The sequence below is a fragment of the Mobula birostris genome, chromosome 5 (assembly GCF_030028105.1).
Source record: "Mobula birostris isolate sMobBir1 chromosome 5, sMobBir1.hap1, whole genome shotgun sequence".
Lineage (NCBI taxonomy): Eukaryota > Metazoa > Chordata > Chondrichthyes > Myliobatiformes > Myliobatidae > Mobula > Mobula birostris.
Genome location: NC_092374.1, coordinates 20,153,163 through 20,173,079, shown reverse-complemented (window position 1 = coordinate 20,173,079; position 19,917 = coordinate 20,153,163). Strand labels below are relative to the sequence as shown.

General features: G+C 42.2%; 1 protein-coding gene across 5 annotated transcripts in view; it reads right to left on the bottom strand.

Moving 5' to 3' along the window:
• The window catches only part of wdr17 (WD repeat domain 17), a 154,837-nt gene that overhangs the window by 63,473 nt on the left and 71,447 nt on the right, over nucleotides 1-19,917 (bottom strand). For all 5 annotated transcript variants that reach the window (XM_072257670.1, XM_072257672.1, XM_072257671.1 and 2 more), the window contains 7 exons: nucleotides 19,516-19,680; nucleotides 17,958-18,160; nucleotides 11,333-11,482; nucleotides 8,873-9,003; nucleotides 6,851-6,976; nucleotides 2,794-2,949; nucleotides 902-966 (listed from right to left, as the gene is read on the bottom strand). In XM_072257670.1, coding sequence (XP_072113771.1) covers nucleotides 902-966; nucleotides 2,794-2,949; nucleotides 6,851-6,976; nucleotides 8,873-9,003; nucleotides 11,333-11,482; nucleotides 17,958-18,160; nucleotides 19,516-19,680 — 996 coding nt within the window. The remainder of the gene's footprint in view (nucleotides 1-901; nucleotides 967-2,793; nucleotides 2,950-6,850; nucleotides 6,977-8,872; nucleotides 9,004-11,332; nucleotides 11,483-17,957; nucleotides 18,161-19,515; nucleotides 19,681-19,917) is intronic.

Genomic DNA, 19,917 nt, shown 5'->3' with positions numbered 1-19,917 from the left:
TGTTCTAAGAAAACCACTCCAGCCTTTTCAACCTTTCCTCAATTAAGATTTTCCAGTCCTGGTAACATCCCATAAATCACCTCTGCACATTCTCTTGCGTTTGCTTTAAAAACATAGAGCAGTAAAGTACAGGGCCATAACATCTGTGCCATCCACGATGCCAAATGAAACTTATCCTGCCTGCCCTCACAATGTCCATATCTCTCCACTCCCTACCAGTTCATGTGTCTGTTCAAATACCTTTTAAATGCTGATATCATATCTCCCTTGGCAGCATGCATAATGGTTTGGTACAGCAACTGCCCTGCACATGACTGCAGGAACCCACAGAGAGTTGTGGACACAGCTCAGCACATCGTGGAAACCAGCCTCCCCTCTATGGATGCTCTGTAGATGTTAAACAGTTTCCTAGTATGATAAGATGGACTCTTGGCCCCACAATCTCCCTCATTATGATCTTGCACTTCATTGTTTACCTGCACTGCACTTTCTCTGTAGCTGTCACTCTTTATTCTGCTTTGTTATTGGTTTACCTTGTTCTTCCTCAATGCACTGTGTAACAGGCAGATCTGTGTGAACCGCATGCAAGACAAGCTTCTCGTAACATATGACAATAAAACCAATTCCAATACTAATAAACGCGAGTTGTTTGTATCAACCCTTGTATTTATATATTGTCAATGGTCTCACAGAATAGACCCTTTAAATGACAAACTGGTTGTGATCCAGGATGGCTGTTGTTAACTCAGCAAATATGACATCTATTCTACACTGACTGCCCTAAACCATCAGTCAAAATAGAAAATACAGATGTTTTGAATGAAGGAGCAAAATTGGTCAAGACTACAAGTGAACAGATTGTCTGTGTATATTCTGGATCATTATGCTAAAAGCATCTCACCTTTGCATCAGTTTCTTCCAGTACTTCATTGACACGCCGGGTGCCACTGACAGAGCCTTATCCCACTGAAACACAGGGAAGATTATCTCACTCAGATACTCTCCTCGTTTCTGCATTGACTAACTACACTGCACAGCAGTTTTTGTGCACTGACACGTAATTAAGTTTGATTACTTTGTCAGGGGGAAGATGAGGAACTAGATGCAGGTGTTGTCATGGTGATCTTGCACTTCCTTCTCTGCATCTGGCTGTATGATCTTTCCAGAATCTGTTTTAAAAAGGCCCATTGTTTTTTTGATGCTTGAATCTGCCATTGCCTGGCAGGGCAAATCACTTTTGTAATGGAAAACAAGATATTAGTCAGACAGAAACAGTTTCTTTGGCCGCCTGAGCTCACATCCACCATCAACCACACAATTCACACTATCCCCTTTCTGTTTTTGCAGCCTTTGTATTTCACTCCTCCCACCCCCACCCGCCACTCACCAACACACTAGGGGCAATTTACAGTGGATATTTAAGACACCAAGCCACACGTTTTGGGGGACGTGCCAGGAAACCAGCTCCCAGAGAAAACTCATGTAATCTTAGAAAGGACATGCAAACTCCACATGGACAGTTGCCGAGTCAAATTCAAGCCCTGGTCTTGAATTTGAATCGGCAATTAATGAAGGGTCTCGGCTCAAAACATCAACAGTTTATTCCCCTGCTGCTTGATGTGCTGTGCCTCCAGCATTTAACACACACAAGATGCTGGAGGCACTCAACAGATTAGGCAGAATCTATGGAGAGGAATAAACAGTCAGTGCTTCGGACCGAGACCCTTCTTCAGAACTCGGTGTCTAAGAGAACAGGATAGTAAGGTTAGCCCCACTGGTTTAGTCTCTGCCTATGGGTAGAACACTCTAGAAAACTTGGTGGAGACCTGCTGGAAAACAGAACTTAAGAGTAGTTTATTACATGACAAGGACATCATTACAAGGTTTGTCCATAAACAAAGCAAACATGGCAGGTAATTCTAGTTACAATTACCCAAGAGCACTCTCTGATAAGGAGTTTAAAAGAGAATGGAACATCATTTATTGAATGTGGATGTTGCTTCCAAGTCAGCACTTATCATCCAATCTTAGCTGCCCTTCAGAAGGCAGAAGTGAGACACCTTCTTGAACCACTGCACTCATCCACTGAAGGTGCTTCCACCATGCTGTAGAGTAAGGAGTAAGATTCAGACTCAACACAAAGTGTTATGCAAATGGAGCACATTTGGTGCCTAGTGGATCATAAATTTGAAAATTATGCTTTCCAGAGTGTGCTCATCAGAAATAATTTTTTTTTTAGTAAATTGACTCAATCAGTGGGGATTAAAGCTACATATGTAACTAGTGGCGTACATGATCCGGTGAATTTCCCCTTTGGAGAATTAGGTTGGAATGGTTTGGTTAAGAGTCTCTCTCTAAAGCACTGTTGATAAGGAAGAAACTACTCTGTTAATGGGGTAGCTTGGCCATAAACACTCATACATGGCATGGTGGCACTTGTGTAAGCTATTGTTATGGGACCTTAGACTCACCACAAAATAAAGACTGCTGGAAGAACTCAGTGGTTCAAGCAGCAAATTTTAGCAGAATCCTGAGACAAATGGCAAATTTGGTCACTTTTTGTCAGCAATTTGCCAGTTCTCCATTGAGGTTCTGTTGGAGATCAAACCAATCTCCAGAGAAAAGCCTGGAAGCAGAAATTCATCAGCTATCAATCTTGCTAAACAAATCTTATAGTATTTCTTCTAAAACTGAGTACCACATGTTTGGAGTGGAAATTCAAAAGCTGAACTCAGCACACTCAGCTCATACAACAGCAGACAGAATTTCTACCCCATATTTCAGGTACCTCACCTCTCCAAGCTCCACCATTAGTTCACAGTATCGCTGGATCTGACCCAGTCGCAGGTGAATCTCAGCTGCCTCCTTCAGTCTCTCTTCCTTGCTTGGTGCACCGATTCCACCTCCGAACTTCGACATCTTCACAGTTGTTAACTCCTGAGCTTTAGACTGAGCAGAAGGAATACACTGTTAAACAATTTGCTACTCTTTGCAGAGTAGCACAGATTGCTCCCTCATAGGTCCCGTGGCCTGAGCTCAGTCCTCGCCTCTGGCAGTGTCTGTGTGTTGTTTGCACATTTATCTTGTGCTCTGGTTTCCTCCCACCTCCCAAAAATCCACACACATGTGTTTGTGTGGCCGAACCAAAGAAGCAAGGGGAAAACACTGGTTGCTTGATAGTTGGGAGGAGCTCAATGGGTTGAAAGGCCTGTATCCATGCAGTATAACACTATTTTCCTATAGCTCTAATTCATACATGACCTTCAATAACTGGCATAGAATGTATAGGCAAGAGCAAGTTTAATTATAAGAACAAACACAAGAACCCTAACCCTAACCCCGAAGAAGTCGTCCTGATTTCTGATGAAGGGTCTCGGCCCGTAACGACAACTGTTTGTTCATTTCCATGGACGCTGCCGGACCTGCTGAGTTCCTCCAGCATTTTATGTGTGTTGCTTTAAATATCAGAAACTATGATTGCTTTATAGTTGCCTCAAGAAGGCAGTTCCTCCAGTACTCTGGATTTCCAGCATCTGATGAAACTCTTGAGTCTATTCTTCATTAAATTCCCTGATCATCTGAGACTCGCTCTCTTCTCCACTGCCTGAAGTTACACATTCAACATTTTAGGAACAGATTCTCCCTTCTGCCACCAGACTTCTGAATGGTCCATGAACACTACCTCATTACTTCTCATCGCACCACTTATTTATTTTTTAAAATTGTCACTTATAGGTATTATTTATATCTTGCTCTGGACTACTGCCACAAAACAACTAATTTCACAACATGTATCAGTGGTAATAAACCTGATTCTGTTTTTTTTGCTGGTTTATTAATTTAACAACCACTATAAATTCCATGATATTAAATTAATTATAAATAGTGACCCTGCTTACGCTCATCATCATATGTCAAATCAAGTCACTTTTTAATCGTCATTTCGACCGTAACTGCTGGTACAGTACACAGTAAAAATGAGACAATGTTTTTCAGGACCATGGTGCTACATGAAACAATACAAAAACTACACTGAACTACGTAAAACAACACAAAAACTACACTAGACTGCAGACCTACCCAGAACTCATAAAGTGCACAAAACAGTGCAGGCATTACAATAAATAATAAACAAGACAATAGGCACAGTAGAGGGCAGTAGGTTGGTGTCAGGCCAGGCTCTGGGTATTGAGGAGTCTGATGGCTTGGGGGAAGAAACTGTTCCATAGTCTGGTCGTAAGAGCCCGAATGCTTTGGTGCCTTTTGCCAGATGGCAGGAGGGAAAAGAGTTTGTATGAGGGGTGCATGGGGTCTTTCATAATGCTGTTTGCTTCACGGATGCAGCATGTGGTGCAAATGTCTGTAATGGCTGGAAGAGAGACCCCGATGATCTTCTCAGCTGATCACGTCTCCACAAAACCCTCCGGATACATCACCAACCTCAGGATTCAGTTAAGACACTGGAGGAAATAAATGGTTAAATAACAGGGCTTTATCACACACTTATTAAGGGTTGATGCACTTTATCAAGGGAAACATGTTTGGGTACCATGTAAACCCATGTATTAAAAAAAAATCAAGGTATAGTTATGTCAAACATGTTAAGAATGGGGTCCACAAACCCCTTGCTTAATGGTATTAGTCCATGGCATAAAAAAAGTTGGAACAGAGAGTGGGTACAAATTAATGTTTGTCTTAATGTTTAAGGGAGGGTTCTGCAACCTCTCCTTATTGGCACTTTAAATGATTCACACAATCACAAGTGATTGAGCAAAGTAACATCACTTGAACATTTCAAGCCTTTGTATACTAAAAGAATGTGCATGCAGTTTTCTTGGTTGAGGTCATTAGAACAAGGGAATAAGAGGTTAGATATTAACCTGGGAAAAGGGGAGAAGAGTCTCCAGGTAGAGGAGTGTAAACCTTTGGCATTCTGCCCCCCGCCCCCCCCCCTGCAGGGGGCTGTAAGATACTTAGTCAGTGATTGTGTTCCGAGATGGGAGAGGTAGGCTTTAACACCGGGACAATCAGGGCAAATGGTGTTTGTGCAGAAGATTCACAATTGTTTAATATCATTTCCTGTACACAAGTGTAAGGAGAATGAAATAAGTGTTACTCTGAATCTGATGAAGCATAAAAACAAACTCAAAAGATAAAGAAATCAATAATAAAAATAAAACACACAATACATTTAAATATGTAAGATAACTTACACACACAGTAGATTGATTGTATGTCCATAAAGTGACGCTAGACTTTACATCAGGTGACTGAGGGGAAATAATAAAGTAGTGCTGAAGTTAGCAGGTGGAGGTGTTGATCAGCCTTACTGGTGGTGGAAAGTAACCGTTTTGAGAGTGGTGGTCCTGGCGTGGATATTACGTAGCCTCCTCTATGATGGGAGTGGAACAGACAGACCATTAGCAGGGTGGGTGGGATGCTTCATGATGTTACTGGCCCTTTTCCAGCACCTTTCTATATCCTTATCCTTGATGGCACGTAGGCTGGCACCAGAGATGCACTGGGCAGTTTTGATTACCTGTTGAGGAGCCCTCCTGTCCCCTGCAGTGCAGTTTCTATACCAAGCAGTGATGCAGCATCTTAGGATGTTCTCCACTGCACATCTGTACAATGACATGAGTGTGCAAAGTCTTGCCCTCAGAATGTAGAGGCATTGGTGTATGTTCTTGGTTGTGTAGGATGTGTTCTGAGACCATGAGCGATTGTGTGTGATGTGTACTCCCAATAGTTTGAAACTGGGCTTCAGGGAAGGTTACCCATATCCTCACTAAATGGTAGAGTAGCCTAGAGTGGCTTTATTACCTTTTCTTCACATTATTATCTCAGTAATTTTCACTTTTATTTACTTCAATCTCCAAGAAGTTTTATAGGTTATCTTCACACAGAATAATACATACACATATTGGCATTTGAAAGGCACATTCAACAAAAGACCCTTGTTACAGCTCAGTGCATTATGGGCAACATATGCAGCTTCAATAGTGACCCTCAGAAAGAAAATGGATGCATTTATGAGTGAGACTAATGAGATTATTCTTCATCAAGCTTTGACTCATTTTCTGGAAAATATATAGAAGCTAATCACATCCCAACAGTGAAACTGAGCTGACCAGCAGTGTAGTCAGGCTATAGAAAGACTAAATTCGCACATAGGAGACTGCAGATGACGGAACTGAGGGCAAACTATCAAGATGCTGGCTGAACTCAGTGGGTCAGGTAGCATCTATGAAGGGAAAAAGATAAACGACGTTTCAAATCAAGTCCCTTTATTGGGACTGAAAAACAGATGGAGCCTTTGAAAGCTCCTTCTCCACCCTCCAATTTTTTAAACTGACACTCTCCCATTTATTATTCAGTCTAGATCAGGGGTTCCCAACTTGGGGTCCACAGACCCCTTGCTGAATGGTATTGGTCCAGGGCATAAAAAAGGTTCGGAACCCCTGGTCTACATGAAGGGTCTCAACTTGAAACATTAACTGCTCATTTCCCTCCTTGGATGCAGTTCAACCAGCTGAGGTTATCAAGTGTCTTTTTTTTCTCTGCTTCAGAAAGATTAAAATGTGAAATTATATCCTGGTTCTCAAGGCTGACCAGAAAATTGAACCAGAAAATGTTCTATTTAGAGCCTTGTGGTGAAAAAAGGATGTCCCCAATTCACACTGCTCATTACTTTTATCATCAAGCCAATGGTTCTTTTGATATTGTTTAATTTGTATCACAACATATTATCTTTTTATTTGTTTTACATTGCACAAGAATTTTCCTTTAATTTGAGCTATCTGACTTAATTAGAAATTGGATGATAATTCCTCTTGCAAACATTGCTTACCGTTTTGAACCTGACCAGATGTTTCATGTGCATTATTCCTTTACAGTAGTTCTGGGGAAGTAGGCTGTCATCCTGATCTGTTAACACGGCCACCAAGTCCCAGAGGTTCTTACTGCCGCCTGGAGGCTACAAAGAACACGTTTGTGGTCAGTATTTCCAAATTTGGTCCTGTTGATCTAAGTATGAAAGATCCCAAAGAAAGCAGAAATTAATTGCAAGCAGCTAGAAGACCAACAATACAAATGTTAACAAGACCAACAAATGAACTACTGCCATTATCACCTGCATATATTTGGGCACAATTTCACAAAACGTTGCTGGTGTTGCCGATAGAGTTGAAGGATGTCGTAGGTTACTATTATTAGGATGCAGAGCTCGACCGTGAAATGGCAGATGGAGTTCGATCCAGAAAAGTGTGAAGTGATTCACTTTTGAACTTGAAGGCAGAATACAGTGTTATCAGGTAAATCCTGATGAAGGGTCTTGGCCCAAAACATTAACGTTTTTTCCTTTTCTATAGAAGCTGCCTGAACTGCTGAGCTCCTCCAGCATTTTGTGTGTGTTGCTCCAGGTATCTAGCGTCTGCAGAATCTCATGTGTACAGGGTTAATGGGAGGATTCTTAGAATTGTGGAAGAGCAGAGGAATCACATCCAAAGACCCCTCAAAGCTGCCATGCAAGTTGATAGGGTAGTTAAGAAGGCATATGCTGTGTTGGCCTTCATTAGTTAGAGGACTGAGTTCAAAAGCCACAAGGTAATGTTGTAGCTGTATAAAACTCTGGTTAGACCACACTTGGAGTATTGGGTTCAAAGCAGTTGCCTCATTATAGGAAGGATGCAGAAGCTTTAGAGAGGGTGTGCCATTCATTTACCAGGAAACTCCCTGGGTTAGAGAGCATATCTTACAAGGGTAGGCTGGGTGAGCTAGGATTTCTCTTTTTGAAGCAAAGCAACATGAGGGGTGACTAGATAGAGGTGCACAAGATGATAAGAGGCATAGATAGAGTGGAAATGGCTAATAAGAGTGGGGCATAATTTTAAGATAACTGAAGGAATGTATAAGGGGATATCAGTTGTGTTTTTTTTTACACACAGAGAGGTAGGTTTGTGGGACGTGCTGGCACGGATAGTGGTAGAAGAAGATACATTAAGGACATTTAAGAAACTCTTAGAGAAACATATGGGTGTAAGAAAAATGGAGGGCTATGTGGGAGGGAAGGGTTAGATGGACCTTGGAGTAGGTTAAAATCTATGCACAACATTTTAGGCCGAAGGCCTGTACTATGCTGTTCTGTTCTATGTGGTACCTTGAGACTAAGTGCACAAGGTAATAACATTTTTTCACTGAATATTGCATCCAAAATTAATTTCTATTGACTACAATAGGCTTTTGCTATTGCTTGCATGGTTTGGGAAGGGTTAGTGCTTCTGCCGATGCTAGCGGGGGGAGAGGGACAGGGAGGCTCGATGCTTGTGTGTGTGGGGTGAGGGGGGCTCTGGGGTTCTGATTTTACTATCATTCATTCTTTGGGATTTTTTGTTTCATGGATGTCCGTGAAGAGTAAGAATTTCAGGTTGTGTACTGTGTATATTATCTGATATTAAATTGAACCATTTTGACATCAGATCTCGAGTTCAACATGCATGTTTCTCCTTTGTCTCTTGACTTTTCTAATAAAAGTGAACTCAACATTCAGAAAAACAAAGAATGTAAGTATTTGCAAACTTTTAAAATACTAACAAAGTATTGAAAGAGCAGGTACACATTTACCATAGTGGTTGAATAGATATTTCATTAACTCCCCATTAAAAAACTTCACATTTAGAACTCAGATCATGGAGCAGGTAGAGGAATTGACAATCCTTTGCAAGGGAGCAGAATTCCTTTATGCTGTGTTAACCCATATCAGTGGTAGGATTATTCAAATACACAGATCAGCTACAAGCGTACAGCGACAAAAAAGAGGCATAACATTGCAAATGATGAACTCACAGAGAGGCTGCACAGTGCACAGACTTACTGAAAAGCATTCAGAGAACCACCTCAGCTTCTTCATCCGCACATTGCTCGTAAGCTTATCCAGCTCCTGCTTTATGTCCCGGGACACTTTTCCACAGAGAAGAGGGGGTGCTCCAGATGACATTGCACGATCTGAAAAAAAAGGGTGAGCTAACTTAGGTGCGAATCCATCTCTTGCCCACCACTAACCCACCGCCTCCCAATTTCATCCCATTCTCATCCAGGTGTCAATCCAGTCCCTGAGCTGCAGAGGTTGTCCTGTGAAGATTGGGCCTATTTGGGTTTAGAAGAACAAAAAGCTGTCTCATTTAAAATTTTGTCATCACAGAGGTTAAACTGACTGTTCTGTACGTTTACACCTGCACACTCTTTTAAAGCAAGGGGTTATCAATTGAAACTTTCAGTCTCCAGGTGCCATCTCTGAATTTCTAATGGACTGGTAGAATCTGGGCAAGGCCTCCCTTAACTTATAGTGGTGTGGAAAGTTTTAGGAATGATTGTCTGGAATAGAATTAGCAGTCACTCGGACAAGGATACAGCTCATTCCTTCACAGGCAAAGCCCTATGTATTTCCCTGTACTGCTGTCCCAAAACAACAAATTTCACAGCATGATTCTGATTCAGATTCTTCTGAGTATTTACATGGAACGCTGCTGCATCCATCAAAGATTCCCACCATGCAGGCCATGACCTCTTCTTGCTACTACCTTTGGGCAGGAGTACAGAAGCCTTCAGCTCCACACCACCAGGTTCAGGAACAGTTATTACCCTACAACCATCAGGGTTCTGGTCCAGCGTGGATAACTTCATTCACACGTACTCCGAACTGCCCTTTCAATGATTCTTTACAATTCATGGTGACTTCTTTACTTACGTAGAGATCCAGCATGGTAACAGGCCCTTCCAGTCCCAATGAGCCCATGCCTCACAATTACACCCATATGCCCAGTTAACCTCTTAACCCATACATCTTTGGAATGTGGGAGGAAATCAGAGGACCCGAGGGAAATCCACGTGGTCATGGGGAGGACGTACAAACTCCTTCCAAATTGCTGCAGAACCTGACGCATTACACTAACTACAATGTTATCTTGCTTCTCTCAGTATTAATTTTATTTGCACAGCTTGACTTCTTTTGCACATCGATTGCTTGTCAGTCTTTCTTTGTGTATAGCTTTCAATAAAATTCTATCGTATTACTTTTTCTTATAAATTTAAACAAGCAGTGAATCTCAAGGTAGTACATAGTAACATACAATATATGTACTCTGATGATAAATTTACTTTGAAGTAGTATGGATTATTAAAGGAATATTATGTCCAACTAACCTGACAGAACTGGAGAGGATTATTATGGGAAATGCAGTTGATGAGGTATAAACTAGATCTCCAAATAGCAACCTGGGACAAATCCTGTCTGATACAGGATAAGCACTCTGACTGTCAGTTGCTTTTTCCTCCTTATCAGTTTTTACCCATTTCAGAATCACAACTGCATCTTTTGTTGCTGAAACTCCACCTATACCTGAAACCCAGCTAGCAACACCTTGTATTCCATCTGGGTAGCCTCCAACCTGATGGCATGAATGTTGGGTTTCTCTAACTTCTGTTAATTTCTTCCTCCTGCCCTTCTTTCTTTCTCCATTCTCAATTTTGTCTTCTCTCTGACACCTTCTTTTCTCCTCACCTGCCTATCACCTCCCTCTGGTGCCCCTCCTCCTTCTATTTCTCCTGTGGTCCACTCATATCAGCCCTTTGCTTTCACAGTTATCACCTCCCAGCTTCTCACTTCCATCCCCACTCCCACATCCATCTACCTTCCTTCTCCACCTGCCTTCACCTACCAACTTCTAGCTTGCACTCCATCTCTTACCTGCACCTTCCTATTTTGGCTTCTTCTCCCTTCCTTTCCAGTCCAGAAGAAGGGTCTTGGTCCGAAACATTGACTTTTTATTCCTTTTCTAAGATGCTGCCTGACATGCTGAGCTTCTCCCGCATTTTTTTTTAAGTGTAATGCTACTTAACTAAATTTCAGATTAGATGCCAAGAACAACCATGGGCATGCAATGACCATGATCACCTACATCATACAACACGGCACATAACAGACAGACATGATTAGTCACATTGTCCAAACCACTGCTAGTCCAGTTGAAGTTATTTGTGAACATTTAACTGTTTGAGAGACGAAGCTGAGGCATTGGGACCGATTAATTTATGCAATACTCATAATTCCAAAACAGATTGGTATATTGGAGCAACACACATAAAAGTTGCTGGTGAACGCAGCAGGCCAGGCAGCATCTCTAGGAAGAGGTGCAGTCGACGTTTCAGGCCGAGACCCTTCGTTAGGACTAACTGAAGGAAGAGTGAGTAAGGGATTTGAAAGTTGGAGGGGGAGGGGGAGATTGTTGTTTGTTGTTTGGTATATTGGAAGCTGGTAACCAGATGAGACACTTACCTGTATTCCCGATTATATCCTCCCACTGCTGTTCGGCCAGAATGTTCATTTGGAGAGGAGAGATGAGAGGTGTTAATGACCACAGCCTCACGGTGGAGTCTCGAGAACAAGATGCCATGGTGAAGGGCCTGTTGGGATGACAGGTCAGGCCTAGGTGAGGGAATTAGGTTCACATTACTTCCAGCACATGTTCAAATCGGCAAGCTAAGAATTAAAAGCTAATTATGCAATTACATAATAATATGGTAACGTGCATTTGAAACATGAGAGATTCTGCAGATGCTGGAAGTCCAAAGTAACGCACACAAAATGCTGGAGGGACTCAGGAGGCCAGGCAGCATCTATGGAAATGAACAAAGAGTCAATGTTTTGGACTAAGACCCTCCTTCAGGACTGGAAAGGAAAGGTGAAGATACCAGAATAAAAATGGGGCAGGAGAAGAAGGATAGCTTCCCCTGATAGGTGATAGGTGAAGCCAGGTAGGTAGGAAAGGTAAAGTGCTGGAGAGGAAGGAATTTCATAGGAGAGGAGAATGGACTAAAGGAATATTGTTGCAAACAAGTTAGATGCCGGATTCATAGAATGAAGAACTGCAGACATAGAAAATCTAACTATTAAAACCAGAACATTCAGAAGGGTCACAACTAAGGCAGTACAGTGGCCCATCTGGTAGAACTGCTGTTGTATGTTATTATGCATTAACAACTGGCTTATGCCCAGCGAAGGGATGATGGATTACTGGGCTTCAGCAACCCATGCTAGGTGTTGACCTCCAGTACTGTGTCGGCTGTGTTTCCCATGTTCTCTCTGTGATCACATGGATTTCACCCAGATTCTCCATGTCCTTCCCACTTCCCAAGGATATGTGGGTTAGTAGGTTAATTGTTCCTAGTGTATAGGTGAAGGGTATAATCTGGAGAGAATTTATGTGAACACATAAATTGAACGCATTTATGGGAATACTTAACTTCAGTATTCACTATGGAAAAGGATCTTGGCGATTATAGGGATGACTTACAGCGGACTGAAAAGCTTGAGCATATAGTCATTAAGGAAGTGGATGTGCTGGAGCTTTTGGAAAGCATCAAGTTGGATAAGTCTCCGGGACTGGATGAGATGTACCCCAGGCTACTGTGGGAGGCGAGGGAGGAGATTGCTGAGCCTCTGGCAATGATCTGTGCATCATCAATGTGGGTGGGAGAGTTTCTGGAGGATTGGAGGGTTGCAGATGTTGCTCCATTATTCAAGAAAGGGGTTAGAGATACCAGGAAATGATAGACCAGTGAGTCTTACTTCAGTGGTTCGCAAGTTGATGGAGAAGATGCTGACAGGCAGGATATATGAACATTTGGAGAGGCATAATATGATTAGGAATAGTCAGTATGGTTTTGTCAAAGGCAGGTCGTGCCTTACGAGCCTGATTGAATTTGAGGATGCGACTAAACACGTTGATGAAGGCAGAGCAGTAGATGTAGTGTATATGGATTTCAGCAAGGCATTTGATAAGGTACGCCATGCAAGGCTTATTGAGAAAGTAAGGAGGCATAGGATCCAAGGGGATATTGCTTTGTGGATCCAGAATTGGCTTGCCCACAGAAGGCAAAAAGTGGTTGTAGACGGGTCATATTCTGCATGGAGGTTGGTGACCAGTGGTGTGCCTCAGGGTTCTGTTCTGGGACCCCTTTTCTTCGTGATTATTATAATTGACCTGGATGAGGAAGTGGAAGGATTGGTTAGTAAATTTGCTGATGACACAAAGGTTGGGGGTGTTGTGGATAGTGTGGAGGGCTGTCAGCGGTTACAGTGGGACATCGCTGGGATGCAAAACTGGGCTGAGAAGTGGCAGATGGAGTTCAACCCAGATAAGTGTGAGGTGGTTCATTTTGGTAGGCCAAATATGATGGCAGAATATAGCATTAATGGTAAGACTCTTGGCAGTGTGGAGGATCAGAGGGATCTTGGGGTCCGAGTCCATAGGACACTCAAAGCTGCTGCATAGGTTGACTCTGTGGTTAAGAAGGCATACGGCGTATTGGCCTTCATCAACCGTGGGATTGAGTTCAAGAGCCGAGAGGTAATGTTACAGCTATATATGACCCTATTTGGAGTACTGTGCTCAGTTCTGGTCACCTCACTACAGGGAGGATGTGGAAACTATAGAAAGGGTGCAGAGGAAATTTACAAGGATGTTGCCTATATTGGGGAGCATGCCTTATGAGAATAGGTTGAGTGAACTTGACCTTCTCTCCTTGGAGCGACATAGGATGAGAGGTGACCTGATAGAGGTGTATAAGATGAGAGGCATTGATTGTGTGGATAGTCAGAGGCTTTTTCCCAGGCTTAAATGGCTAACATGAGAGGACACAGTTTTAAGCTGCTTGGAAGTAGGTACAGAGGAGATGTCAGGGGTAAATTTATTTACAGTATGTACTTTTATTTATTTATTTATTTTTTACACAAAGTGATGAGTGCGTGGAATGGGCGGCCAGCGACAGTGGTGGAGGGAGATTCAGTGGGGTCTTTTAAGAGGTTCCTGGATAGGTACATAGAAAAATAGAGGTAATTTCTAAAGTAAGTACTTGTTCGGCACAGCATTGTGGGCCAAGGGGCCTGCAATGTGCTGTAAGTTTTCTATGTTTCTACAGAGGGATTGAAATGTAATTGGCAGTGTTGGATTCATGTGAATGGGTTCTTGGTTGTCGGCAGGGGTTTGGTGAGTTGAAGGGTGTGTTTCCAACTGTGTGACTTTATGAAGAAAGGCCTTCAAGCTGAAACACCTAACTCAATGATTCCTGACCCGCTGAGTACTTTTGAGCATTTTTGTAATTACGGGATTGATTTGTGTCAGTTTTGTTCCAGGGCATTCTCACAGTTTAGGAAGCTTCTGTTATGAACAACATGGTTTCTGACCTAAACCCTTGTCTTATAGCAGAGTTGAACAGAGATCCAAGTCCACCTACTCCTGATTGGAGATCATCACAGTAGACTAATAATGAGTGACTACTACTTAATTATTAAAGTAATCTATCATTTATTCTCTGGGAACAAGCCAATTGTTCATGCATAATGACCCATGAAAGAATAGAGTCATAAAGTCATAGAGCACTACAGCACAGAAACAGGCTCTTTGGCCCATCTAGTCCCTAGTGAACTGTTATTCTGCCTCGTCCCATCAGCTCTACATTTTGCCCCTGTACAGTACTTATCCAAACTTCTCTTAAATATTGAAATTAAACCTGCATCCACTACCTCCGCTGGAAGTGTATAGATTAGGAGCAGGAGTAGGCCATTCACTCCTCAAACTTGTTTTGTCAATTCATTAGATTGTGGCTGATTTAACGGTAACCACAACTCCCCATGATCTGTGGTAACTTTTCACTCCCTTGCTTATCAAGTATTGATCTACCTCTTCAGGAAAAACGTTCCAAAGACTTGCACCTTAGTGGCTGCCAGCATTGCAGTTTCTCTGTAACTATAACACTGTACTTTTCACAGACAGGCTGAGCCCTGATGAAGGGTCATGGTCCAAGACATCGAGTGTTTATTCTTCTCCATGGATGCTATCTGACCTGCTGGGTTCCTCCAGCATTTTTCGTATGTTGATATATTCTGCATTCTATTATTACCTTTCCCTTTGTACTACCTGTTTTGAAATGATCTGTATGGATGGCATGTAAAACTAAGTTTTCACTCTATCTCAGTTGCTTTCTTTGGAGCAGTGAAGACTGAGGGGGGATCTGACAGATGTTTATAAAATTATGAGAGGCACAGAGAGAGTAAACGGTGAGTATCTTTTTCCCAGATGGAGAAATATGGACATTGTGTAGGTAGGATAGATCAGTTTTTGATTTACTTTTTAGCTGGTTCACAACCTTGTGGGCCAAAGGGCTTGTTTCTGTGCTGTACTATTCTATGTTCCAAAATAACAATTACTATTCCCAGCTTTCAACAAACATTTCACCCATTAACTCTCCTGCAGCACAGCAGCTTCTAAGTGTACACCAACAGGTCCTATTAAGGAGCTGATGTCTTCATGAGATAATAGCCAGAATCATTTAAGGAAAAGAAACATATTGTTATTTAACCCACTCAATAGTCAGTAAACTCTGCTCCGTACATTTTTGATAGGTGAATGTATGTTTGCTATTAATAATTTACCAGAATTTTAGATTGCAAACATTTAAAAAATCTATTTGCTCTCACTAAACAAATGTACAATTGGATTATTTCTATGATTGAAGAATTCTAAATGGCCCCTGGCAACTTTTGATTTACTGAGACAATTCAAAGAACAAACAGCCAGATCTTTATGCTAATGCACAACTAATATCTTCTACAAACAAGCTGTAATAATGAGTTTTAATAAATCATGAAGGAAGGATCTGAACAAAATAACAGTAAAATATATCAAAGGAATTTTACAAGAAATAGACCTTTTGTGACAGGAATTTGATGGTAAATTGATGGAGAAGATACTGACATGCAGGATTTGTGAACATTTGGAGAGGCATAATATGAATAGGAATACTGTAGTCATTGCTGTTTGCAATCAAATTCTTGAGGGATGAGTTGCTTTACGTTGTGAGAAAGCTTAAGATATATTATCATAGAACTTGGTCACGAAGATAAGTTTGACATTGTGAATGGGTGCATCATTTTAAAATCAAGCTATTGATCACATGATACAACATTGCTCAGCAATACAAAAATGATTGCAGCCACTGCAAGTTAGGCGTCGGAGTTTTTTGGTGACTATGAGTAATTGGTCAGCAAAGTAGAAGAGGCTGGTGAGATCACCAGAGGTGTCAAATCTAAAACAATTCAGCAGTGGATGTGCCAAGCCAAATCAGTGCTGGGCTTTGGCACAAGGTGGACGAAGACAACCCAACTGGTGACATGGATAAGGGTGCAATGAATCTTGTACAGTCTCAGCCTCCCTACTCCCACTCCACAAAGCTTCGTCTGATGATTACTCATGGAGAACAAATGAAACCTAAACTCCTGAACTGAGCCATAGAAGTAGCAATGAGTCCAAATCAGTTTTGAGATAAATTCCACAAGGACCACAGTCTCAAAGCTGAAGCTTTAAAGAAGGCCAAATCAACAATGCAATGTGCAATCCCAATTTACTTGTCATTCCATTAAGACAGTGGTCCCCAAACACCGGGCCACAAAGCATGTGCTACCGGGCCGCGAGGAAATGATACGAGTCAGCTGCACCTTTCCTCATTCCCTGTCACGCACTGTTGAACTTGAACATAGGGTTGCCAACTGTCCCATATTTGCCGGGACATTCCGTATATCGGGTTAAATTGGTTTGTCCCATACGGGACCGCCGTTGTCCCGTATTTCCCCCGCTAAGGTAGAGCGTTCCTGTGAAACCATTCATGCCGAAATGTCGTAAAGCAAAGAAGCAATTACCATTAATTTATATGGGAAAAATTTTTGAGCGTCCCAGACCCAAAAAGATAACCCACCAAATCATACCAAATAACACATAAAACCTAAAATAACACTAACATATAGTAAAAGCAGGAATGATATGATAAATACACAGCCTATATAAAGTAGAAATAATGTATGTGCAATACAGTTGGGAAGATTAAGGCAAAACCGATTTGTGGGAAAAAAATCAGCACGCGCGCACACAGGTGCCCGCGCAAGGCTCCATGGTCATGGTAATCTTTCCTGGGGTAAACACAAGTGTCCCGGGATTTGACTGCTACTTTTGTCCCTTATTTGGGAGTGAGAAAGTTGGCAACCCTCACTGTAAAAGACATGTTGAGGTGAGTTTAACCCCACTTGAACACCGGGAGGGTCGGCTGGTCCGCAAGAATATTGTCAATATTAAACCAGTCCGCGGTGCAAAAAAGATTAAGAAGACAAAAATTTGAGGACCCATTAAATCAGCAACTATAATTTCTGCTATTGATTATGCTCTTGCAAGGCAGTGCTAACTTCCAGCTGTGAACATCACCAATAGTTGATCCTGGTCCCGAGGATCCAGAGGAAACCCATATGACCACAAGACCATAAGATATAAGGGCAGAATTAGCCCATTTGCCCATCGAGTCTGCTCCGCTATTTTATCCTGGCTGATTCTCAGTCCCAATCTCTTGCCTTTTCCCCGTATCGCTTCATGCCCTGACCAGTCAACAATCTATCAACCTCTGCCTTATATATCCATAAAGACTTAGCCTCCACAGCTGCCTGTGGCAAAGAATTCCACAGATTTTTCTGCTCTCTGGCTGGAGAAATTCCTCCTCACATGCTCATGGGGGAGAATGTACAAACACCTTACTGACAGCAGTGGGAATTGAACTCTGACCTTCAGTTCTCTGGCACTGTAAAGCGCTATGCTAACCGCTATGCTACCGTGTCACCCCCTTACCAAATGCAAATGCAGACAGAAGCATCAGAGCCACAGCGCACAGAAACAGACCCTTGAGCCCAGCTCATCCACGGCAGCCAAGTTGCCTGCAATGTTGTGTAGGTTATGTATAATTGATGTTAATTTAAGTTTATGTTTTTTATGTTTACAATGTACTGTGCCTTGCTGCAAAAAGCTAACATTCATGGCACTTACACTGGGGTATATATGCGCATGATAATAAACTTGAGTTACCATAAACATCTGCACCATGGTCGTACACAGTGTCCAGACAAGTTCCATCCCTTGTGTCCCAGACACGGATGGTGTAGTCCCAGCTGCCTGAGATCAGAAGGTATGGGATTTCTGTGTTCCACAGCAGGCCTCGTACTGGTGCTTTATGTCCACTTAGAATATTAATGCAGGCATCCTGTGTGTAGTCCCAGATCCTTACAGTACTGTGGAGGAAATACACTGTTGTGAACGCTTTCAACAAACACTAAACTTAAACGAAGACTCCGAAATTCAGCTAAAACTCATAGATCACAAAAAGTATTTCAATACTGTTAGATGACTGGCTTGATATTGAATCAAGCTATCAAAAGTGAAACTCTGAATAAAAATAATTGGAGAAGAAACAAAATGACCAGTTGATATTTTCAGTTTGGTCTGCTTGGAACAATGATCACAGCCTTTCCATTCAAAGATGCAAGAGGACATGTTGTGCTCTTCAACTATTTTCTGTCTTTTCTTCCACTCTTCATAGCCAGGTTTTTTTTCCAAATATGGCAGCAGAAAATTACATTTGCAAAGTGCGGGCATCAAACAACCTCCACCGACATTTTTTTCTTTGCAAAGTGTCCTTAAGTTTTCTCTTCATTCCTTCATCGGATGTGTGCCATGGTAAGGTAGCAGTCAGCATGACGCCATTACAGCTCAGGGTGTCGGAGTTCGGAGTTCAATTCTGGCAAGGTCTGTAAGGAGTTTGTACGTTCTCCCCGTGACCACGTGGGTTTCCTCCATGTACTCCAGTTTCTACACACAGCCCGAACACCTACGAGTTGGTAGGTTAATTGACCATTGTAAATTGTCCTGTGATTAGGCTAGTGTTAAATATGTGGGTAGCTGGGCAGCGTGACTCATTGGGACAGAAGGGCCGGTACTGTGATGCATCTCTAAATAAGTAAATAAACAATTCATAAACCAAACACTGGAAAGCAATAAACCAGTGTTTGATACACCCTTTGAAGATAAAATTACTATATGAGAGGTGATTGATAAGTTCCTGATCTAGGGTAGAAACCAATGAGCTGTTAACTTCAAACTTCATGCATTATCACTCAAAGAGTGAACTGCACATGCATGTAACGAGAGCGTCTTGGACCTCCAGGTGGCCCACAGCAGGGGCGATTGATAAGTTTGTGGCCGAAGGTAGAAGGAGATGAGTTATACAGCTCTCGTTACATGCATGTGCAGTTCAACTCTTTGAGTGAAAATGCAGAAAGTTTGAAGTTAATAACTCTTCTCCTTCTACCTTAGGCCACGAACTTATCAATCACCCCTGCTGTGGACCACTTCTGGAGGTCCAAGACACCGATTTCTACAAAGAAGGGATCCGTATGCTCCATGACCGCTGGACTAAGTGTATAAATGTAGGAAAAATAAATGTGCTAGTTTTTCTAAAATTGACTCCTTCTACCTTAGGCCACGAACTTATCAATTGCCCCTCATAAATGGAGACCTCTCAAAGCTACTTTGTGAAGTGAATCTTTGGGATAAAAGATTTTGCCACTGCCTATGGGACAGAGGGTACCTGTCATCGGAGCCACTGCAGAGGATGCCTTCCCTCAGCGGAGACCACCTGACATGAAATACTTTAGCAGTGTGTCCTGTGAAAACCTTCAGTGGTTGGTCGGAACTGGTTGCTAAGTAGTAAACCCGAACATTCTTGTCCTCGCAGCCAGTGGCAATCATATCTCTGGAAGGAAATGAAAACGTTAGGAATATAAGAGGTGAAGGCCATATGCTAAGCCTGCTGTCTGATTCCATATCGTTGTTGAGTCTCTACCTCATGTTCTCATCTTGCCTGATGCCCACATCCACTGTTTTCCCTAACAGGTAGCTGTCATTTGGGCAAGCACTTAAACTGAATACCTAGAAGGACACAGCTGCTCTGCCTTCAAATTTCTGAATGGAAAATAAACCCATGTGCACT